At 31.3% G+C, this 17,460-nt stretch overlaps 5 protein-coding genes and 1 long non-coding RNA gene across 14 annotated transcripts in view; 3 read left to right on the top strand and 3 right to left on the bottom strand.

The window, feature by feature from the left end:
- Positions 1-337: 337 nt before the first annotated feature.
- On the top strand, positions 338-2,105 carry LOC128891381 (60S ribosomal protein L13a). The gene is made up of 6 exons (XM_054150830.1): positions 338-428; positions 905-1,035; positions 1,145-1,254; positions 1,440-1,585; positions 1,770-1,892; positions 1,965-2,105. The coding sequence occupies exons 1-6, from the start codon at positions 408-410 to the stop codon at positions 2,046-2,048; spliced, it is 615 nt and encodes a 204-aa protein (XP_054006805.1). The 5' UTR covers positions 338-407; the 3' UTR covers positions 2,049-2,105.
- A 149-nt stretch (positions 2,106-2,254) lies between these two features.
- LOC128891369 (DNA-directed RNA polymerase II subunit GRINL1A) lies at positions 2,255-4,002 on the bottom strand. Of its 2 annotated transcripts, none has more exons than XM_054150815.1 (5): positions 3,863-4,002; positions 3,324-3,524; positions 2,996-3,251; positions 2,555-2,923; positions 2,255-2,476 (listed from the first exon to the last, which is right to left on the bottom strand). In XM_054150815.1, exons 2-5 carry the CDS (start codon positions 3,473-3,475, stop codon positions 2,255-2,257), a joined length of 999 nt encoding a protein of 332 aa, XP_054006790.1. In that variant the 5' UTR covers positions 3,476-3,524; positions 3,863-4,002. The 2 variants fall into 2 exon arrangements, with proteins under 2 accessions (XP_054006790.1, XP_054006789.1); XM_054150814.1 differs by lacking the exon at positions 3,863-4,002 and adding an exon at positions 3,668-3,849.
- A 109-nt stretch (positions 4,003-4,111) lies between these two features.
- LOC128891341 (trafficking protein particle complex subunit 10) lies at positions 4,112-9,678 on the top strand. The gene is made up of 12 exons (XM_054150756.1): positions 4,112-4,253; positions 4,763-4,980; positions 5,178-5,371; positions 5,455-5,650; positions 5,735-5,846; positions 5,927-6,114; positions 6,218-6,436; positions 6,532-7,295; positions 7,377-8,043; positions 8,168-8,629; positions 8,857-9,178; positions 9,337-9,678. The coding sequence occupies exons 1-12, from the start codon at positions 4,175-4,177 to the stop codon at positions 9,459-9,461; spliced, it is 3,546 nt and encodes a 1,181-aa protein (XP_054006731.1). The 5' UTR covers positions 4,112-4,174; the 3' UTR covers positions 9,462-9,678.
- Positions 9,679-11,567: 1,889 nt separating this feature from the next.
- Positions 11,568-12,172, bottom strand: LOC128891398 (H/ACA ribonucleoprotein complex subunit 3). The gene is made up of 3 exons (XM_054150851.1): positions 11,988-12,172; positions 11,819-11,861; positions 11,568-11,750 (listed from the first exon to the last, which is right to left on the bottom strand). The coding sequence occupies exons 1-3, from the start codon at positions 12,039-12,041 to the stop codon at positions 11,653-11,655; spliced, it is 195 nt and encodes a 64-aa protein (XP_054006826.1). The 5' UTR covers positions 12,042-12,172; the 3' UTR covers positions 11,568-11,652.
- Positions 12,173-13,154: 982 nt separating this feature from the next.
- LOC128891401 (uncharacterized) lies at positions 13,155-16,672 on the bottom strand. 2 transcript variants are annotated; one of them, XR_008460819.1, is made up of 3 exons: positions 16,508-16,672; positions 16,253-16,421; positions 13,155-13,288 (listed from the first exon to the last, which is right to left on the bottom strand). It is a non-coding gene; the product is annotated as an uncharacterized LOC128891401 (long non-coding RNA). The 2 variants fall into 2 exon arrangements; XR_008460818.1 differs by adding an exon at positions 14,634-14,975 and having other exon boundaries at positions 13,197-13,288; positions 16,253-16,672.
- The window catches only part of LOC128891333 (dystrophin, isoforms A/C/F/G/H-like), a 567,969-nt gene continuing 563,760 nt past the window's right edge, over positions 13,252-17,460 (top strand). For 6 of the 7 annotated variants that reach the window (XM_054150734.1, XM_054150735.1, XM_054150736.1 and 3 more), the window contains exon 1: positions 13,281-14,450. In XM_054150734.1, the coding sequence (XP_054006709.1) occupies positions 14,360-14,450 (91 nt within the window). In that variant the 5' untranslated portion in view covers positions 13,281-14,359. Of the gene's footprint in view, positions 14,451-17,460 lie in introns of all 7 variants that reach the window. The other variant, XM_054150727.1, reaches the window with a different exon arrangement.

Below are 17,460 nucleotides of genomic sequence, written 5' to 3'. Positions count from 1 at the left end.
GCGGTGGCCTTTCTGGATTCATCCATTTTGTAAGATATAAAATTAAATAGTCATATTTAATACTATTAATACAATAATTTTACATGAGATTATACTATGCTTGTTTCTATAAAAAATTATAAATTATTTCACATGCGTGTTACTCCGTAACTATGTTTACAGAATACATTTTTTAAATATTCTTATGTATAAAAATTAACATCCTTATAAAATGAAATGTATTAAAAATTCACATATAGGAAGACTACGATTTTATATGAATAATGTAATAACAAATAATAATCATAGTTTCATTTAGAAAAAGAATTTATAACGTTGGTTACACTGATTAATGTATCACGATATCTTCCGGTAAGAGGTCGCGCATTTCTCTACGTTCATGGATCCTTTTCCGGTAAGGTGACAAAATGACTGGCTTCACTAATAAGGTATGTATTTCAAGTTTTTATTATTTTAAACTGCATACGATCATTCATACCTATAAAATACACTCGTTTTATTCAATAGAGTGTACGTGAAAATTGAATAAATATTCTGTATGTTTATTTAATATGCATTTCTTGAAAAAATTATGGAATTATTGTGTAGTTTGGATGTCGTATACACGTGTCTTCCTGTAACTGTATTTTATTTTTTGCAGCAAATATAATAAAAATGATATGTTTGATTTTTTTTCGATATTACAGTAATACGCATCATGCAATATATTTAAAAATTGCTTAACTTTTCAAAAATGAATTAACATTTGACACGTGCTATAGGTTATTGACAGTGTTTTAGGTGCATACATCTGCATGATTGAAATCTTTTATAACTAGAAGAATTTTTAAGAATTTTGCTTCATATAATCTGTGGATAAACAGATAGAAATATACATTTTAATATTTGTAATTGTATGTTTTAGCCAATATTAATCGATGGCCGTGGCCATTTACTCGGCCGTTTGGCCGCGATTATCGCCAAAACGATTCTGCAGGGCAATAAAGTAATTGTTGTCCGCAGCGAACAACTTAATATCTCCGGTAACTTCTTCAGGTTTGTGAAAAGTGATTTTCGTAATTAATTTTAATATTAAATTATTTTTTTAAGTATATTTTCAGTCTGTAAATATTGCAGTTCATTTTATGTGAAATATTTATTATAGGAACAAGTTGAAGTTTATGTCATTTTTACGCAAAAGATGTAATGTAAATCCAGCTCGTGGACCTTTCCATTTCCGGGCCCCTAGCAAAATACTTTGGAAGACAGTTCGTGGTATGTTTAAACATTCACTATTTTTAATATTCTATAATTTATATTAATCAATGATTATTTATATCTTACCTACATTATTTGATAATCATATGAAACAAATATTTTATATGAGATTGCCTCTAAATTAAACTTTTAAAGATGTGTTGTAGAATCATAAAGAAATGAAAAAGAAGTTTAATTTATAGGAATGATTCCGCATAAAACACAAAGAGGAAAGGATGCACTCAGGAGGTTGAAGGTTTATGAAGGATGTCCACCACCATATGATCGCAGGAAACGTGTAGTTGTACCAGGTGCTATGCGCGTCATGTGTCTGAAACCTGGCAGGAAGGTAAGAAGTAATATATTTCTAATAATAGTTATTACATATGTTTTCTACAATGATGGTATGGTAATTTGCGCCTGAGCATTATTTGCATTATCTTGTGATGTCACATTCTGCTGAGTAAATATCAAAGAAAATATATTATATATATATTTAAAACTACGCTGTATTAATATTGTTGTCTTTTTAGTACTGTCATGTAGGTAGACTGTCCCATGAAGTTGGATGGAAATACAAAGCAGTGGTACGCACATTAGAAAACAAGAGGCGTGTCAGATCAATTCTTGAGGTTCAAAAGAGGGATAAACTCAAGGTAAATTTAAGAAAAGAAGTTGAAATAATATATTGCTTACATTATAGTATTTATACATTATATTTTTTTCAGAAACTTACTAAACAAGCTGGACAGACTGTTTCCAAAGCCATAGCACCATACACAGCTATTATTAATAACTTTGGATACAATTAATATAAAAATTGTAAAAATAATAAAGTTCCATAAACATTTTAGATTCAGTTAATATTTCACCTTGTGTATTCCTGAAGTAAAAGAGCCGCGATCACCTTTAATGTATCTTTCAATAAGGGGTATTATTATTAAAGTTTTTTTTTTAAACAATCTATAAATATATTTACACAATATTCGTACATATATGTATTACAAAATAGATCAAACTAGTTTTCTACACTATCTATTGTAAAAACGACCGTCCCTCTTTTATCATTATCCTCTTCGTCGTGTACTTCGTTTTCTTCTTCATCTTCGGAAGTGGAAGATGAACTACAGTTTTTCTCATCTCGTAAATGATAGCTACCTACACTCTTAGGCAGAGGGCCAATGCCATGTAAACCAAGTTGTTCAGCTAATTTTTCTGCTGCATGTTTCGTTTGAATTTCCTAATAAATAATGTTACAATTATTAAATAATCTTCCATATCAACATAGATAAAATACAAAATTACACAAGCTAATTACTTGAAGTTTTGCAGCATGTTCCATTTGTAATTTTAATGATTCATTTAAGTTTATAATTTTTGCTGCACTGTGAACTATGGGTGGAGGTGTGGCTGCTGTAACTTCCCAGTGTTTATTTTGCTTTCTTTGTTTTTCTTTTTCTGGATCATGCACATTAGATTTGGTTGTTTTATATGGTTTAAATAGTTCCTTTTTCCGATTTTTTTCCTCTGGAGGTTTTTCTACTTTGTTGACTATATATTGTACATGTTCTACTTCTGAAGATGCAGCTTTAAAAGATTCTATTTCTGCTAAATCTTCTGATTTAATTAAACTCTCCTCTGGTGGTAAATGTATAATTTTCTTCTTATGAACTCCAGAGCCTGTAGGCTAATAACAACAAATACATTGATAAAAACAAAATAAATAAAATAATGTAAAAAGCAGTAATACGAAACTAACTTGTGCCAATATTTTTAAAGGATCTTCTTCATCATCGCTGTCAAGTTCAACAACTTTTACTGCATTTTTTTTTTCACTATATTTCCCTGTCCATTCTAATTCATTCATAGCAACTTTACCCTCAGATGCTAGATTTAGTCTCGATAAAAGATTAGCTGCATTTTCAATCTCATTTTTGTGCTCTAGTTCTTTCAGTATTTTATCCCTAAAATTTTTTATCTTTTCACCCTTGTCTGGAAGTTTTGATAAAAATGATCTAGAACAAAATTAAGGAATATTCATTAACAACAATTTGTCTGATAATATATGTATCTTAGGCCTTACCTACTTATTAGCAAGAATCTTATTTTGCCTTTGTAACAGTTCTTCTAATTCAAATTTTTGTTTCTTTCCTAAATCTTCTATAAATCCTTGATTTTCCTGTTTAGGAGGAGGTGGCAGCTCGCCTGGAATTTTGTTGATCACTTTTCTTTGATACATTTCTTTTTGTACTTTTTATATAAACGTTCAGAAAATCTTTAAATGAAATCTGCAACGTTAAGAGATAAAATATAATGCGTTATTACACAAAGGTTTAATGGTTAAGAAATATTCGATGTATATATTGGTTTACGAATCGAATATTTATAGAATTAAACAAACTTTTCGAACATAATAGTATTCTTCATATACCTCATATAACAGAATATGGCATATTTCAATATATATTACACAGTATTTATTTTTTTATGTTCACGTTGCAAATAAATTAATACTGTTTTAATCAATTGTATTCTTCTATTTGAAAATTGTATAAATCGAGTGAAGATAGGGCCGTAACAACATTTTATTTAGCGAACAGAATATTGCAACAAACAATATACATACGACTGACGGGATGATACGAGATATCGAGATTTTTGTGAGAATCGATATTATACTGTGATTCCAATTCCAACCTCAATGGAACTTATCCGTACGATGGAAATAAAATGTTGGGTCTGTTAGGCTAATATTGACTTTTTAACAACTTGTGACAAATGTAAGTTCCGTCCTCGATTTAATTCAGAGAGAATTTTGAATTAGTAGGCACTTCTTTTAAAATCAACGAAGAAGTAAGTTTTTGTATTAACTGGCAAAAGTGACGTAAAGTTGTAATGATTGAAAGCAAGTTCGCGAAGCAACTGCCAATTTTTAGAAATGAATTGCAATGGGGGGTTGTCTTTGGGTGGTGAACGCAAGACCAACATCTTTATGGATACTAAGCCAATTGTCACATGTAAGTTCATTAATCACAGTCTTAATTTATTTAACCTCTTCTAAGTGATGACATTATTGCCAAGTATTATTATTAACGCCCTCAACTGTCAATTTTCATGACGTTTCTCTTTTCTTCATAATCGAATTGAAATTATTCAGTATATGGTTTTATTTGTTTGAAATTTTATAGTATGTAATAATAAATTCTTTCAGAATTAAGATTTCATTAATGATCAGGATTAATTCCTGGCAAACATATGTTATTTCAAATAGGTTAAAATTACTATTATCCAAAGTATTCTTTTTCCTATTTTCGGACACTTTTATTTCTGTTCAAACTTCATTGATTGTATTATATGTTCTATAATGTTTACTTAATTGTATTTACACTTTTGTTTTTTGTATATAAATTATTTAAAAATAATATATAAAATGACATATACTTATTGATACAAATTAACCATTCAAGGACAAAAATAGTTTGTATCTAGTTTCTTTTAACATGATATATTGATTACTTTAAAATAGATGCTGGAGATGAAAAACTATTTTCTACAATGGAAAATGGTTTACTGCAAGCCATACCTGCGGAGACATCAGAATGGCGTAGGTCGTTCAGTAGACCAATTAAACAAGTCAAACTTGGGGCAACTTTTGTGCCATTTACCAAGGATATTCTTCCAACTGAAAAGGATCAGCATTTGATAAAACAACCAATATTTCACATTTATTGGAGTGAATGTTCTGTAAGTACGTTAAAATTATAATTTTTAATATTTTACATTAAATATATTATATTTAGATTTTTGAAATATATCTATTTTGAGAAGGTATTGGATATTACTTGAGGAAATAATGATAATAAATGTAAACATTTAATTATCAGTGACATTTCGATAGAGATAAGATTTTATATTTTTCTTATCATATATACTGATTCTAGGATGTTGATACGTATAAAGCCAGTGTTAGAGATGATATAGATAACTGGTTGAAAATGTTAATGCAATACCAAATCCAAGACTGGATGATTGTTATAGTAGAAACTTATGATATAAAGAAAACTAATAAATTATTACCTAGAACAACTGTTCTAGACAAAATTCGTAGCGATTTTGCTTCTAAAAATGGTGACAGGTGATGTAATCATTAATTAACGAATGTTTGATACATATTTTTATATAATTTCTTTTTTTCATTGTATATTATATGTCATACAGATGTTTTTCTGTAATAAATTCAGTAAAATCAGAGATGCGCTCAGCTGAATCATGGAGAGGTTTAGTTGCTCGCATACGTTACTTAATGCTTGTTGCATATGACAAAACACTATCTCGATTTGAGGATATCATTAGAGAACAAAGAGAAAGTCGGAATCACCCAAATTGGAATTTTTGTCACTACTTTTTATTGCAGGTAAAATAGTCTAATTAATTTAAACTATATTTGTATACGAAATATTAAAAATATACAGTTTTTAAATGGAGTTCGCATTTTCAGGAGGAACTTGCATTCGTGTTGCAAATGTTGGGTTTGTATGATGAAGCATTAGTGCAGTATGATGAGTTAGATGCTCTCTTTACACAGTTCGTGCTTAATTCTAATATGGGAGGTATGCCAATTTTCTTTTCTTTAATTATCTGTTCCTTTCCTTACAACTGTGAAATTAACGAATAAATTAAATTTTTGTAGATACTCCAATCTGGTTAAATTTGTTTCAAACTCCATTGAATAATTGGGGAGGTGTTACTTTAAGTAATGGTACAAATCATCATTTAAGACATCTTCTCGCTGAATGTAAAGCATCGTTATTAGATCTTAGAAGTTATTTATTCAGTAGACAGTGTGCCATGTTATTAGCGCTTAACAAACCATGGGAGGTATATATAAATTAAAATTATCAATGATTTTATTATTCACGTAGAGAATTAACTATGCATAATTTCATTTTGAATATAAACATGCAATTGAATTATGACCTAGGTTGCGCAAAGATGTTTGTCATTTGTTCATAATACGTTAAGCGAATTACGTATCTTAGAAGTTCAACGACCCGAGGGATCAATTGAATGTTGGTCTTTTCTTTGTGCACTGGAGGTATTGCAAGCTTGTCAGTTATCATGTTATAATATTGATAATAATCAACAACTAGATCTTTGCTCTCTACATACAGCCAGTCTTTGGGCACTTGCCCGAGATAAAGTAAGTTGCTAAAAATAACGTTAATTAAAGATTTGCCTTAATCCTATAAGTAAGTATAATTTTATATATTGCGTATAATTGTAATACAATTTTAGTTAGGAGATTTAGGAAAATTATGCGGTCTAATGCCTGGAAATGAACCCTCTAGCGAGCAATTACACACAGTTGTTTATCTAATAGCTGGTATGGGGGATTCTGAACCACAGATAGAGGGAAAATTGACGCCCACTGATAAACTAAAAGAAGCACTCTCATCAAAGGAAGCATTCAAAAAACAATATCTTGAACATGCAGAATTAGCTATGGGTACTTACAAACATGTAGGCCGAATTCGATCGGCTAGGTTAATAGGAAAAGAACTAGCACAATTTTATAGTGAGCTTGGAGAAAATCAGAAAGCTGTAGCATTTTTATCAGACGCTCTAAAAACTTACACTGACGAAGGTTGGAACCATTTAGCAGCACAAACTCAATTAGAATTGGCACAGTGTTATAAAAGAATGGATGACATTGAGAAGTACACAAAAGTTTGCGCAGCAATTGCCTGTTTGAATGTATTGCACATTACTGTCCGTAATACATATTACGAAGAAATGTTTGGATATATGAAAATGATCTCGTCGCCTCAACCACTACTCATAGAACTTGGATGTGCTTTTATAATACTCAGTATGGAACTTAAAGTAATGGACAAAGTAGTGCAGGATTGCTTGGTCAATATTGAAATCAGTATACAATGTTTATTTCCGAGAGAAGTGAAATGTACTAAGGCATCTATATCTGTTGAGGAAATTCAAAAGCCTCAAGTACCTAATAAAAAAAAAGGCGCAAAGTTACCAGCTGAACCTTCAATTTCATTGTACGTAATAAGTGTAAAGTAATCCTGTTTCCATGCTTTAAATTTAATATACCTTGTCAGTTGATAGATTATTATTTTCAGATTATCAAAATGTACTCTGGAAGATATGAAGCCATTTGATCCAACTCTACTTCAGTTACAAGTATATTCGTATTTAGATTATAAGGAAGACAAAAGTCTTGGATCTGCTAGTGTCGTGCACAGAAATACCAAACCTGTTGTAAGACGTTCTGATAGTACAAAACACAGGAAACCATCTGTAAATGCAAAAGGTGATTTTAGTAAAGCGTTATCGTGTGGCGAATTTATAGTGAGACCAGGTGTAAATACGTTTACATTGGTTAGACGCGTGGACCAACCTGGTTTTTATAAAGTTGGCCAACTGTCATTAGTTGTCGAAGAAAAATTGGAATTTTTGTCTCCTATTTTAAATCCTCGGCTATGTTACGAAGTAGCTAAGACACAACCAACAATTTCTTTGAAATGCGGTAGAGACTTATTGGCAGGCCTTATCCAAGACATAGAATTAGTTATTACGAGCGGGAGTATTAAAATAACGAAGGAAATGAAACTCAAATTACGTACGTCTAGAGGATTAGTAGTACAACTTGACAATTCACAGGAAGTAATGTCTAAAGAACTAGAAATACCACTGCCAGACTGTGAACCGTTTCAAACAATGTCGTTACAGTTAAGAGTTTTAGCTGAGCTACCACCAAAGAAAGATGCTTTATCAATGGAACATAAGGTATTTGTTCTTTTTCATATATTTTATAAGAATATATATTATTATAATGTTTAATTAAATCAATTGAAGCAATTGTTTATCTTGTTCAGCTATTTTATGAAGCTATTAACTGTCATGTTTTCAGTTGAATATACAATGTCCATGGGGTTCTGAAGAAAGCATACATTTGCATTTTGGTCCACCACTTATGTCAAATATGAAACTTCACACAGCAAAACGAAGAAAATTTCTTCAAATAGTTGTAACAGGATTGACGAGTCAACTTTTGCAATTAACTGAACCAGAATTAACAACAGTAACGTCAATAGATGTTAACTTCAAAAGTCTAAATCCAATTGCGGGTCAGAGATTAGTAATAGGTAACGGCATAAACGTGTCGTTCATGTGGGAACTTGAAATTGGTAAGGACGAGAAATCTATGATGCCCATAAAGACTGATTTTCGCGTAAAATACATCCCAGTTAAAGATACTGAAGAACCAAGTGATTCGCATACCAATGATGATCCTTTGCACATACATAATTTGCAAAGAATGGAAAAGGCATCCAGTGTTTATAGATGCAATTTTGATATCACAGATTATGTGGTAAGGGTATAAATTATTTCTTTATTGCCTTTTCTATTTAATACGTTATAAATTAGTGAAATGTATTTTAATAGTTTATGAAATTTATGTAGTTTATGTATTAAACTTTATTAACAATTTGTTATCAAATATAAAACGAAAATGATTTTATAAATGTATTTATGGAGTTTACTTTACGTAAAAATATTTTTAAAAAACAAGTTTCTATTTATAACATCATTTTCCAGACTTTGTTTACAGTGTCGTCGAAAGTTGAGCCCGCTGGGAATGGAGGCGAATTTTGTCGTGCTGGTAGCATGTGCCATCTCTATCTCACAGTAACACGTCTGTTACCCAGTCCTAATCCAAATCCTCCACCTCAGTTAATGTATGAGGTTCTCGCTGATCAAGCCATGTGGGCTGTATGTGGCCGTACTGCTGGGCTTGTATCGTTGGAAGTCGTAGAAAAGCAAAGTGTCACATTGGACGTGATGCCGTTAACCAGTGGTTATTTACCCCTCCCTGTTGTTAGATTGTCCCGATATATTCCAGCATCAGAATCAAAGAGTGGTAAGTATGTTGACATTTGTAAACGTGAAATGTTAGATTTACATATGTATTTTGTTCTTTACTAAAAAAAGGTTTCTTTTTAAAAGACAAAAGATACATGTCTTGTGTTTCTATATGTTTCTATTAGTATGAATAACATTTGTTAATTTTTTTTTAAGACATTCGTAAAAATGAAATAGGATCTAATCCAAGATTAGAACCGTTCAGTCCTGGACAAGTTTATAATGCTAGTAAAGCGCAGCAAGTTCATGTTCTTCCCGCAGCACCTTCAGAAGCAAATTAATTGCAAACACAATGATATTAAAAGTGTATAGTACCTTCATGGCATTATGAAATGTAAATTGTACACATCGTGATTAAGATCTAATCCATATTGTTTGATACATTTCCATGATACTGACTAATATTATCATTTAGTATTCATTTTCCAATTATTGCTATTCTGGTTTGTTCATGTTTTTGTATTCTTTAATTGAAATTTGAATTTTAGACAATTAGAATCTACACATATCGCTTGGAGTTGTGTTTGTACATTTGTTCAAAAGTCAAATTTCAATTTCTGTCATTATTTTTGCCAGTAATAGTTAATATTAATTTAAGTTTTGCCATTAGAAGCAAATTAAATATATGACAATATGTGAGCAGTAAGTAAAATTTAGAGACTTCTACAATTACAATTAAAATACCTAGTTGAAAAAATAGTGTTACAACATAATAATGCTTTGTCCTGTGAAATAATGTGATTTATATTCTAACAAAGTTCTCAAACAATATTCATTTATTGATACAGATCGCATGTGAAATCTAATCAACATTTTTCAGTGCAGATTAATTGGAAGTTATATTTTAAAAATTGTTTTTTTTCGATTTCAAACTATGTACTTATAATTTTTACATTATGTACATATAATAGCATACATACTTCAAATTGTTTTCTATACTCAAAACATTTAATTTTTATATAATATACTCTGTGCGAAGTTCACGAAATAATTTCTAACAATTACAGTTGATTCTGAGGCTCTGATAGAGTGATTTGTCATCTTAGTAGTAAAGTGATCAAATAATAAATTTCCCTTGCTGGATGTAATTCTGTAAAATTTGTACAATATTTGTCAACAATATACTCATAATATAAAATAACAGCTTAAAAGTACACAGTTTACATGCAAATACTATGAGAAACAATTAACATCTATCTCATGGATAAAGATGTATCCTGTATGGATTATTTGTGTAAAATGTAAGCACATGTAAAAAGAACAAGATAAATGTTATCTATATTACATTTATTTCTTAGTCTTCATTATTTTAAATATGAATATTGGATAAAATACCATTATGTTGCCATGTTAACTAGTATATTATTTTTCAATTAATTGAAATGTTTCATCATTCATGTAAATAAGATGACTATAATACTCAATATTTCTATATTAGAAAAATGTGAATGTTTGGCATTTTTAATAAAGTAAAATGATATTTTTAAATAATATTAAAAGTATTTTAGAATAATACAAAGAACTGTTTATTTCCACATTATTTATTGATTAACGGATATATAATTAACAATATAAATAAATAGCAAGTGACATATTCATTTAATTATTTATAGCTGGAATGTTTTTAAAATGATTTTGAACTTAAAATATTAAATGCTAATTTTAAAAGATGAAGATAGCTAGTGCATATATACACATACGTACTGTATATGTACAAATATATGTACATAAATATATTATGTAACATACGTATATTGTTATTTACTATCTTAAGTTAAAACACAATATATTTAAGCTAAAAGACATTCTAAATATCATTTAAAATCAGTGTAGGCATATATTAAAATGTACAAGTGTTATTAAATGTTGGTACAAAAATTTTAGTTTCCAATAGTACTGCATGTACCAACTCAAAAAGTTTTATTTTATCAATAGCATAAGTAGTTGTTCAAAAAATTCTGAATTATCTTTAACGTAATGTTAAGATTAAAATACTGAAGTTGGTTATATGTAATCCTGTTAGTACGTTTTTCTAATAAAATTGTATCCTACTTGAAGTCATCACATATTGTATAATAAATTAAAATATAATTTTTATTTTTTATATGTACATGTTAAGGATAAACCGAATTCTGAATAAAAGAATATTTGTATGAAATAAAATGAATAATTACTTTATTACATATACAATGTTAACAATGATATATTATTATATTTATATTATAATCTATGGTTAAGTATGGTTGAGTAATGATGCGAATATAACCAATTATAAATGTGGAAAAAGTTACAATCTAGTTTATCAGAAAGGGAAGTTGTAGGCGTCAGAAGTTCAATGACTTATACATACATATAATGCTGGGATCTAGAAAATATGTACACATATGTATGTCTCATTTTATAAAGTTTAATTTCATTCGTATATAATACAGATACAATTAATTACAAGTAATAAATGAATACAAACACAAATCAATAAATTGGTAGTGGTTGTTGTGTAAGTAATAGACCAAATCTCCTTTTTAATGTTATTCTTTCCCTTGAATATTTATCTTCAGGGGAGAATCGAGCTAAAACCGTAATGGTAAGATGAAATAAATGTTAACACTTAGAAAGTAAATTATAATGTATCATTTACCTGGATGTGCTGACAATGTGGGTTTTCCATTTGGATCTACTTTCTGGAAAATGATAAATCACATATAAATAAAAGTAATGAATCAACATATCCATGTGTTTATATGAAATGTAATAAACTTCGTGTGCTAATAAGAATGTCATACTGAAGTATACTTCTTATTTATTACCTTTAGAGTATACACCCTATCTCCGTTTTCGTTCAAATAATACATTAAATACATTTTTATTATATTTTATTTATATTTTATCAAATACTTGTATTTGTTAAGGTTAGGTTTTATGTTTGTCTACCTCGTGGCCTCGTGGGTGATCATGGATTTTTAGCGCACGCTCTGTCAACATAGTGTTCTGTCGACAAAGTATACGATTTATTCAATTTAAAATTTGAAAATGTATCAAGGACTTTATTTTATACTATGTAGATAGTATGAAATAAAGTCCCTGGTACTCATTAGAATCTACAATACTCAGTAGCACCTACAAATGCTTCTAATGAATTTTAATTTAATTAAATAAAAAGAAATTCAAGTTTCCCGCAGGAAATTAGTTTTGCCATCTAGCGGTGAACATGCCAAGCTATTTATCAGAGTAGGTTTAGTGTTAGTTGTAATGTCTTTTTTATCAACCTGTCGGTATATTACCATGTCGGTAAAAAAACACAGCAATTAGCGCCATCTAGCCGCGCAAGGTAAGAACTATTCGACGACAAACTTGGGCGTTTTCCCGATAAAAGTGCTGATTATACTCCGCAACTAGTTCGGTATGTTCACCGCTAGATGGCTATTCATTCGAGAAAAAATACCGGGAACCCGCAAGAGAAACTGTAATAGTTTAAAAGTTTAAATAGTTTAAGAGAAGGTTAGTAATTAATAAACTGGGCGTAAGAAAGAAAAAGATAATATAATACAATGTACGAATGCATTCAGCATTGTAAAGGGTTTCCCAAACATGTCTTCGTAACTTTCTCTTTTAATAAAATATGAATGGTATGGAACGCATTCGATTTATTTATTTTAAATGAAAGAACAAATGGTCGCTATTTCCAGTTGTCCATATAAACTACGCTGGCAGGCGTGTTTTGTTGTTAAAAAAATAAAATTCTAAAGTCCCCGTTCGGGGACCTTTAATCCAATCAACTTTAAACCGTAACACCGGTATGCGCGTCGAGGCGATTCAATACGATGAATGGTGTACTTCAATTAATAACGGAGGAGAATTTACGAGCGGATCGTACTTGCACTGGAATATCTCGTCGACGAGAGCACTGATTGTTCGCATATGTAAGCGACAGGTCCGTGGGTGTAGAAGTTCTGACAATTCTTCTTAGCGATGTCGACGTCCAGGCACGCATGGTCGATGCAACCAACGGCCAGATAGTCACCGTGCACGGTGTCACTTCCGTTGACAGAGAAAATCATTGTCAGTGTGGAACGAATATTGGCCGCAACAGCGTACAACAGTGCCGGTTCTATGAACACAGCGGGTTCACAAATGTTTTTCTAATGGTACACGAGCCGGATTTGAGGTAATTGCTCTGACGTTGGTCGCACGGCGACAGACTTATCCGAGCGTAAAGATAATTTACATACAGATTCACTATGCAATTATTACTCGTGCTTGTAACAATACTACTAACGACTGTGACATTATCGATTCGCTAATAAATTTGATAAATCGGCCAGTTTACCGTGGAATTATTTAACAGGCATTATTAAAAAAATTAGTGTATCCAGAGTGTTGTTCAAAATGTTTCTAGTCAATCTGCACTTTTATTACTAAAAATTTAATCATTATCAATTGGGAAAGTTGACATTGAAATCAGAGCTGTTTAACATGTATTGGTAATTAATGCGTCTAAAGCATCTATTAATTATCACAATAAAAGAATGCGATGAAATAAGCTGAGACTGGAATTGGTGAGGTAAGCGGCCGTTCTCGTACATCGAATGATTTTATGCATAGTAGTGGTGATACGGTGATTATAAATATTTATCGAAGAGTCGCTTATATCAGTGTTTCTCAGACTTCCCACGAACTTCCTTACTAAAGGAAAATTTTTGGTAGATCCTATCCAGAGTAGAATTAAATTCTTGTATTTTAAATTTAAATACGTGATATTAAAGTCGAATAAATTAAAGGTATAATACAATTTAAAGAAGACTGTAAGTAACGATGTGAATAATTTCTATCACTATTTCTTCTCATATAGATTATCTAAGTGTGGTTCATTAATTTTTTTGTGGATACATAGAAAAATAGTTTACAAAGGTCAAAATACATGTAAAGAAGAAAAAGCCGAAATTATACGACTACGCAGTTATGATTACGGTCGGGGAAACGCATTTCAGCTCGCATTATCAGTAAACATCCTACTCATAAGAAATAATCGTCCACTGATATCAATACATTGACATTAAATCTGGCGTGAACCATTAATCTCGTGCAGTACGATGCTATGCACGGAATGAATCGCTTACGACCGAATTTCGTCTTTTTGTAATTGAAACGTGACGGGTGTAACACGTCGATTAATTTTCAGATGCAGCCGAGAAAAATTCGTTGGATCATCCAAGTCGAGGAGGATCCGTGGCGAGGCGAGAGCGTCGAGGAGCAAATCTCCAGCACTAAAGGTAGGCTTTAACCATAATTAGAAAAATAAACGTAAAAGGAAAATCGCCGACAGTCGATACATCTAATAATCGCAACGTTCTGGGATAAATTCGGAGTAAAACATACAGAGTATTTGAAATTTTATTGGCTCGGTGTTTCTCTCGACGAAATTGGAAAAGATGGAAGGAAAGTTACTTTCTTACATTATTGTAATTTTAATTTTAGTCTTGATTCGTTTATCTTTTTTATCGCATTTGTCACAATTAGAATTCGCACAACACCACTCGTATGTCGCAGCGAGATCGCATTAGGCCCGACGCACATCCAGTAGTACAATTTCATTCATTCGTTGGAGGAGCACGCTCACTACTGACGCCACATGTCATTTACGTAATTATAAATAGAAGTGATCGACGTGATCATGTTTCGCACCACGTTTCACCTTGCTTCGTAGCTCGAAGACATTACACGTCTACGGAAAAAGTTGTCGCTCGATACCGTGTAAATCCTGAGCTCAAAGATGTGAAAACAGTGACGGTATTTTCCTACAACACGAATTATGATCTGTATTGAAATCTTATTTAATTATTATTTTGAAGTTTTCGGTATAAACACTTAACATTTGATTTTCATTCAACACTTTTGTATCAAGATTTCAGCGAAATATTAAATATCACTTCAAAATTTGTTTCACGACATGGAAAGATGTTTTATTTTAATACACTTTTATCGGGCCCGTGATTAAAATGCATGACTTTGTATCGCGATCTACTGCGCGGATTTAAATTACATTTCTTACGACGATTCAAGGTGAAGCGAACCTATCGAACGCCTTTAACGATGTGCCTTATCACATCGTGGAATTTCGAAGTATCTGTCCGAGAAGACCTCTTAGGAGTGGGTACTTAAAAATCTCTATTGTCGAACGTGTAACTTAAAGACTCCTTTAATAGACGTTTTCAATTAGAGATATCTCACGGACATTGATCGATGAAACAGTGGGAGCAGTTTCTGAATTGAGAACCTTAATATTTCTTTAACGAACACTAAGAACTTTTTTATTCCGTACACTGTTTGATCGACTCTTATCAATAAATTGGAATACGTATCTCGTCAAGTACCTCAAATTGAAAGGAAGTTGAGATTAGATCGGGATAGTTATTTTCATTTTCAAACTTTTTCGAAGGCTTATAATCGCGTATTGTATTCTTCTGTTTGTATAAAAAGTATGAGAGACGTTGAAGTATTCTCAATATTAACTTTTGTTTCAACCTCCCATTTCTTAGTATACTGATAATAATAATATTACTACATTTATTTTACCATCGATATTAAAGCGTAGTGTTATATTATAAAGTTCTAATAGAAGTCACACTTTTCCTTTTCACTGGATAATAAATATTAAAAAAAACAGTAGAAATATATTTTCATCACTGCCTCTATCAGAGATTCGCACCATTTAGACGTGGAATATCTTAATTCAGTTATCCAAATATTTCCTGAATGCCAACATTAGGGAACACCACTCTTTGTGCACATTCCCGCTTATAATTTGCACATGACGATATTTTTAGAACATGTGTGATATTTTTGGTAAGTGCATTTCGCGAAGGAACGGCGATGAACGCGCGTGAACCTTGAAATCGAACGATTTGATTGCACGATGTTCAAAGGTTCAAGTAATATTCTTCTGGTACGTTATGTTCGAAAGGAAAGGAAAAAAGTTTTATGCTAATAAGAAGCACCTATTGAAGGCCACCAAGGGGCAAAGTAATAAATACCATGCGCTATTTACATTGGCATAGCAATATCGAATGCTTACCTTATGTCGGAGCTTGCAAACTATTGGCTAAGAGTTGCATAAGAGAACAATTGCAATTACACTTTGTCTTGACTCGAGGGCACTGTTTAAACAAACGGTCCGAATGTATCAACGACCATCCGTGCAATACATCAACGGTAGCCGAAGAACACAGTTGGAAAGTTGTCAGCTGGAAGGCCAATGCAAATATATAAAGCCGCATGAAACGCACAATGAATCATTCTTCTCAAACTAAACCAACCAAACATCTCTTACAATATTAAATTATCACAGGAGCAGCGGACTTATACTGCCTATAACTGAAACACTTTCTATATGCTATCTTGCGACACCCAGTTATCGATATGTATACATATCTCTAGTCTTAACTGAAACTGTGAAGTAATCTCTCATTTTATAATTACGAATGACTGATTAATGGTCGCGAATGACAAGAGTCAACGCGAGTGACACGACGTTAAAACGTAAACAATAGTAGGTCGTCAGGACAAGCATTATTATTTAGATCGATATACAGTGGGTGTAGAAAGTATTCGTACACCGATCAATTTTCAAAAAAAACTATGTGAAATTGTAATTTATCTTGGAAATCTCTAGAATAGATACAGTAAGAAAAGATTAGGTATTTTGTATAAGTGAGAAATCAACAAGAAAAAACAATAAATCGATAGAAATACAAAAGCAATAAGTATTCGTACAAGTGTTAAGTTTTTAAAACTTCATTTAAAAAAAAAAACGAAATTTACATTAATTTATAAATAATTAATACTTTGTGGGATTTCCTTTTGGTTTTATAATTACTGAAAGTCTTCTAGGCATTAAATTAACCATCATAAATGTCGATTTTATTCGGGGTAGGATCTTCTTTCATTCCTTTCCTAGAGCATTTTTTAAGTCTTTTTTACTGGAAATTTAATGTTTTCTAATTCCCACGAAGCAATAAACTGATGTGCTTATGTTACAAATTCTACTATAAATTGTTCGTCGTAAGAACCGTGCGAATACTTATTGCTTCTATATCTTTACCAATTTTTCGTATTTTCTCGTTAATTTCGTAAATTATATAAACTAGTAATTGTTGTTTGAACTATGTTCTAGAGATCGCCGAGAATATACAGGGTGTCCCAAAACTCGGGGAGGAGCCGGAAATGGGGGGTAGCGGAGACGATTCTGAACAACAATTTCCTTTGCAAAAATGTCGGATGGGG

This window comes from Hylaeus anthracinus, unplaced genomic scaffold (genome assembly GCF_026225885.1).
Source record: "Hylaeus anthracinus isolate JK02 unplaced genomic scaffold, UHH_iyHylAnth1.0_haploid 12001, whole genome shotgun sequence".
NCBI classification, from domain to species: Eukaryota; Metazoa; Arthropoda; class Insecta; order Hymenoptera; family Colletidae; genus Hylaeus; species Hylaeus anthracinus.
Note: the sequence above shows the minus strand (reverse complement) of the source record. Positions and strands in the feature narration are given on the sequence as shown.